The sequence below is a fragment of the Cololabis saira genome, chromosome 5 (assembly GCF_033807715.1).
Source record: "Cololabis saira isolate AMF1-May2022 chromosome 5, fColSai1.1, whole genome shotgun sequence".
Taxonomy (NCBI): domain Eukaryota; kingdom Metazoa; phylum Chordata; class Actinopteri; order Beloniformes; family Belonidae; genus Cololabis; species Cololabis saira.
Window position 1 is genome coordinate 45,316,305 of NC_084591.1, and position 6,000 is coordinate 45,322,304.

Genomic DNA, 6,000 nt, shown 5'->3' on the forward strand with positions numbered 1-6,000 from the left:
AACACCAGGCAGGATCAGAGTCCAAGAGGCTTTAATCTTTGTCAAAAGGCCAGCAGGGGTCAAACCGGGTAGTCAGGCAGATCAGGCAAACAAAACCAAAACGGGCAGGCAAAAATCCATAAACCAAGAATCATGCAGGGTTACAGGCAGGCAGGCAGGAACAGGACAGAAATCAGGAAGGCTGGAAAGCGAGGCAAAAGCACACGACAATCTGGCAAACTAGAAGGTGGAAATGGGCCGGTATATGAGGGGAACTGCTGATGAGGGAGACCAGGTGTGGAGCTGGGCCGGGGAAGCACAGGTGAAGGGAATGAGTGGATCTCTGGCTGATTAGGGTGGCAGGATCTGGAAAAACAGGGGAGTGAGTTAAACAGTAAAAAAAACCTATCCTACACTGTGAAACTGTGACAACTTCGACCTCTTCTCCCTCTTCTTCGTCCTCGTCAGAGCTGGTGTCACTGTCATCCCCATCCTCTTCATCATCATCATCATCATCATCATCGCGACGTTCATGGAAGGCAGCAACCATGTTGCTCCCATTATCTGTGATGATGGTGAGGATTTTTTCTTTTGGGATGCCCCATTCTTCTGTTGACTCCTCCACAAGAATGGAAATAGCCTGAGCAGTGTGTGGGTGAACCATTTGTTTTAGGTTCAGGAGTATGTGTTCTGCCTTATTGTCTTCTGAGTTAAAATAACAAGCACTGACGGCAAGAAAGGATGCTGTGAGACCCTTTTTAGTCCAAATATCTAGGCCAATGCTTATTTTGCGTGCCTTGGACAGTCGTCGTCTGAATTTGTCCTTTTCGTCCAGGTAGATTTTGTTCACTGCGTTTGTAATTTTTTTTCTTTTTGGTACAGTGACTCTTCTATCTATTTTATTAATCATAATGGCAAAATCCTCATCATCAACTATGCGTGAGGTAAGGCCTGTACGGGCTATCCACAGTGCTATGCCTTCCTCTTTGTACTGTTGTTCTCGTGACTCAGCCTTGTATTTTGTGTGGGCCAGTAAAGACCCTTGTATTTCTGGCCTGCTGTCATTTCTGGGTGGTTGATTGGTGGTTGTAGCCACAGGTGGAACTGGAATCTGGGACAGGAGTAAATACAATGTCAGGACAGATGCACACATTGCACAGGATAAAATAGGAAACTATAGGATATAGAATAAGTAAAGCTATTATTATTATTCAATATGGTATCTGTAAAAACAAAATGCCAATGACTGCATTTACATGCACTCAATAACCCTTTTAAAACCCGAATATTAGTAAAAACCCGAATTTTGACTGCATGTAAACGTAGTCAATGTCATTCCAATCCAAAACTATCCTACTTTAAACAGAAATCTAATTGCAGTCTGAGTAATTGTTACACTCTGACCCCTTAGCGCAAAAAATGTGCTTTTCATAAGGTAGCTATAAAACATATTATACATTAATATTATATTCTACTTTAATTGAGCTAATTTCTTTCACCAATATCTGACCTAAGTATTGATATCAAATATTCATGATTTTTTAAAGATTTAACCCTTTAAATGCCAGGTTTTATAAACTTTGGCTGCAGTCGCAGCTGTGTAAACGACTCAACAAAAAGCCGGAGTTTGTTATGATTCTCTCTATGGCTGCACCTTTCATGTGATTCAAAATGCCCCATGTTTGGATTTATTTGTGTTTATGGACCTCTTGTGCAGGTGTGTGTAGTGTGCATTTATACAAAATAATCTTAGAGGGGCTTTGAACTTCTGCACAAAAACCATGTGAATGAATGAAAACAGTGGCACTTGAAAGCCTTTGCTCATAATGTCATAAAAATATATCGCGGGAAAAGGACCCTAAAAATTAAGAAAAGAGGGGGTGAAGCTTTGAAGCTTAAAGACATCTTTTTTTTTCACACCACACACACACACACACACACACACACACACACACACACACACACACACACACACACACACACACACACACACACACACACACACACACCACACACACACATATACTAACTGTACACGCACACACACACACACCACACACACACCACACACACCACACACATACTAACTGTACATGCACACACACACACACACACACACACACACACACACAAACATTAACTAGTAGACTACTTTCGGGGAGGTTTTATTGTAGTAACATTAAGCTGACAGTAAACTCAACAACACAACATTGATTTAATGTTGTAAACAACCAGCAACATACTGTATGTTAACTTACAGTAGCTTACCTTGATTTCTTTGTGGTGAATGGAGATGTGTCGTTTCAGATTTGTAGTATTCTTTCCCTTCAAAGTATGACCGCACTGCTCCCCGTCCATTAAAATCAAGCATTCCGTTTTATCTTCGACATCAATGTATCTAAAATGTTTCCAGACATCTTCCCTTCTCTTTCTCCCGATCCCGGTGCAAAGCATGTTACCTTTTTATTTTATTTAATGAAATTAAATGAAATGTCCGCGTTGAGATCGTGTGCAGATGTGCTGCAGCTGCATGCAGCGCTGGCGGTAACTTCAAAAAGGGGGTGTGTTTGTTTATGTGTGAGTGTGAGTGCGTGTGTGGGGGAAGGGTATGTTCGATATATGCGCCCTGACGACAATGCCAATACAAAGTGATAGACAACTGTGCTCCCGGACAATCCCGGTGAGCATTTGCGAACGCACAGCGGCGCTCTATGGCAAAAGAGACAGGAGGAAGTGATACGTTCATTATAATTATATATTTCGTGTCGTCTTTGTTTGTGAACGAAAACAAGCATAGATTTTAGCGGAGTATTTATTTTGTGAACTATATTTTCGTTTAGTTTTTATTAGTCAACGAACTTGCATAATGATTTAGTCCTAGTTATTGTTTATACACGTGTTTTTTTTTCTAGTCCGGTCTCGTTTTCGTTCGGGGAAAAATGGGCGTTGACGAACATATTTCGTTTCCGTTTTCGTGAACGAGAACAACACTGCTACAGGGCCAAGAAACAAAACGTGTTACTGACTGTTCATTATCCGCCGTGCTGCTGTTATTGTTGTTGTTTTGGATATGGATACAGGAAGAAGAAGCGGAAATTACGGGAATTGGGTCATGATGTTCTCCGTGCGTCGCTGGTTTGATCGAGATATCCCAAATGATTACAATTACCATTAGTGTTGTCCCGATCGATCGGCCACCCGATCGATCGCGCCCGATCACGTCATTTTCAAGACATCGGTATCGGCCTAAAAAGTATCGGGACATAGGCTACCTAGTTATTAATGTTTTTAATATATGTTAATTATTACATTGTTTTATAATTGTATTTAACAATACAGACAGTTGATGTGTGTTTATTATAAGATATTGCTTTTGGGTGGTGCCGGCGGCTGGAAGAGACGTTTGTGCTGGAGGGGGAAAGAAGCGCGGCTAACAGAAAGCTAACAACAGCTAGCCTACGCTCAGATAAACGGAGACAATGTCTGAAGTGTGGAAACACTATTAACTTGAAAGCGAAGGCAGCCCAACAGCCAAATGCAATGGAGGAACGAACAGGTCTTCGTTCAATACGACAAACCTTATTCCACACCTGAAGACCTAGCATGAAAAGTCATACAGTGAGTACGTTGCCGCAACCAAGGCCGTTGCACTGAGACAGCCGACAATCAAAGAAAGTTTTAAAAAGAAAGAAAAGCTGTTGGAGAAAAGTGACTGTAGTTTTATGTAAATGATTATCTGTCACTCGTTAATCATCTTTTGGTCCACTTTATTGACTCTCGGTGACAACACAACACAGAGATGACGGACTGCTATTTTGCGGGACCGGCGTTACGGTCTAAAGGGTCCGTCTCTGAACAACCAAACTTGGTTCCTACGCTCTGCGTAACATCGTTACAACACAGTGACAGACGGGGCCAAAACTATAACAGCCGCGATGAATAGCTGCTGCTATTCATTTCATGCTGTTGAGAATTCTGCACTAAAGTTAAGCCAAATTGTATTTTAATTTTCTTATTGATTGTGAGTTTGACTGGATGTCATTCAACCTTTGAACCTAGTAGGTAAACTACCTCTTTTGAAGTTAAATTTATTTATTTTTGTTATTGCACTATTCTTCACTTTTTGTTTTAGTTTATTTCATGTTTATACATTTTGTGGCACAAGTGCTGATAAGTTTTGTTTTAATCCAATGATGCAGTCAGACATGTCAATGTTGGAGAGAATGGACAATAAAAGAAACTTGAGACAATTTGAGCTTTAGTCCTCTTTTTCTTTTTTTTACTTAATTAATTGCCAAAATGTATCTGATCGGAAAAAAAAGTATCGGAATTGTATCGGGAGCCACAAAAAGTGATCGGATCGGGAAAAATCGGGATCAGCAGATACTCAAAGTCAAGTGATCGGGATCGGATCGGGAGCTAAAAAATCCTGATCGCGTCAACCCTAATTACCATGTATACAGTGATAACCCTGTTTGCTGTTTGCTGCTGTAAACAGATTATTCCAAATGTTTCAGTAACTGGAATATTGACCTTAACCCAAATTTTGACTGCATATAAACGTAGTCAGTGTGATTCCATTTGCTTTTGCAGAACAATGTCAGCAGGAGATAGACCAGATAGCGGAGGGGAAGGATCGGGTCAGTTTTGAGGACAGACACAAGATGCCGTACATGCAGGTTCAGTACTTCATCACACATATTGGTTATTATGTCCTCACTTCTTTCATCAAGTCAGCACCTGGGTCTAGGTTTCTGTTTAGCATTACACAACTTGAAATATCAAATTTAATGGTTTCTACAGATGGTGCTAAATTAACATGGCTGTTTCACTCGCGGGATACAAGATTCACGCAATTATAATAATAATTCTGGTCTGGATCTATCCATTTTGGCGATATCTTCCATTCCTAAACATACCTTATTGCTAGCTGTGGACATGTTGCTGGAAGTAATCCAGACTAAAGTTTGAATAGTTTGCAGTTTTGCCCCCTGTTTTGTTCTTTTTCATCGTTAAATAAGTATAAGTAATATATCTCTCACAAGTAGTAATATATCTCTCTTTATCCAGGCTGTGATCCATGAATTGCAGAGGATTGCCAACACTGTTCCTCTCAGTATCGTTCACTGCACAACAAAAGACACAGAGCTCATGGGATATGGAATTCCCAAGGTAAGAGGCACATGGTTAAAAGATTTCGGTATCAGAGCCCAATACTTCATGACTTTTGTCCTTTTGGTTTTCTCTTCAGGGTACAACGGTCATTCCAAATCTGAGCTCTGTGCTGAGGGAGAAAGGACAGTGGAAATATCCTGAGGAATTTAATCCAGAAAACTTTCTTAATGACAAGGGGGAGTTCTTCAAACCAGAAGCCTTCATGCCCTTCTCTGCTGGTACATAGAATTATGTTGCATCTGTGGTAGCATACATAGATAGAGGGAATCAAATGTTGTTCTTTACTTTGATGTCTTTCTATGACTCAGGTCCTCGAATATGTCTCGGAGAGGGTCTGGCTCGTATGGAGCTTTTCCTCATTATGGTGACACTTCTGAGGAGGTTTAAGTTCATCTGGCCTGAAGATGCAGGAGAACCAGACTTCACCCCAGTCTTTGGTGGCACTTTAACTCCCAAACCTTATTACATGAAGGTCCAACTGAGGTCAACGTAGCTTGGTGGTGTGCAGATGATCAGCAAAAACAGATGAAAGTTCCAATGAATATTCAGTTTGGATTATCTTGTTTAATTTGATTAAAAAATTTAGAGAGGTTGGGTGTGTTGCTCTTTTATTTATAACAAAATACAACATTGAATACAACATTTGATCTATCCTAAGTGCCCTAATTAACCTGTTAACCCGTATGGATTTTGGAGGTGAATTTTGTCTAAACAGGCCTATCCAAATTAAATCAGCTATATCTCCACAATTATATGGACAATGTGCATAATCCTGGTCTCAATGGATAGTTAAATTTTTATCTTTTTTAGGGACCGAGTACTGAGGGTGCGAGGACCCTCTTGTAT

General features: G+C 40.5%; 1 protein-coding gene across 1 annotated transcript in view; it reads left to right on the forward strand.

Moving 5' to 3' along the window:
• Positions 1 to 5,743, forward strand: part of LOC133444458 (cytochrome P450 2F2-like) — a 42,487-nt gene extending 36,744 nt beyond the window's left edge. Inside the window, exons 8-11 of the mRNA XM_061722260.1 lie at positions 4,573 to 4,658; positions 5,050 to 5,151; positions 5,231 to 5,372; positions 5,463 to 5,743. Of these exons, the coding sequence (XP_061578244.1) occupies positions 4,573 to 4,658; positions 5,050 to 5,151; positions 5,231 to 5,372; positions 5,463 to 5,647 (515 nt within the window). The 3' untranslated portion in view covers positions 5,648 to 5,743. The remainder of the gene's footprint in view (positions 1 to 4,572; positions 4,659 to 5,049; positions 5,152 to 5,230; positions 5,373 to 5,462) is intronic.
• Positions 5,744 to 6,000: the final 257 nt, after the last annotated feature.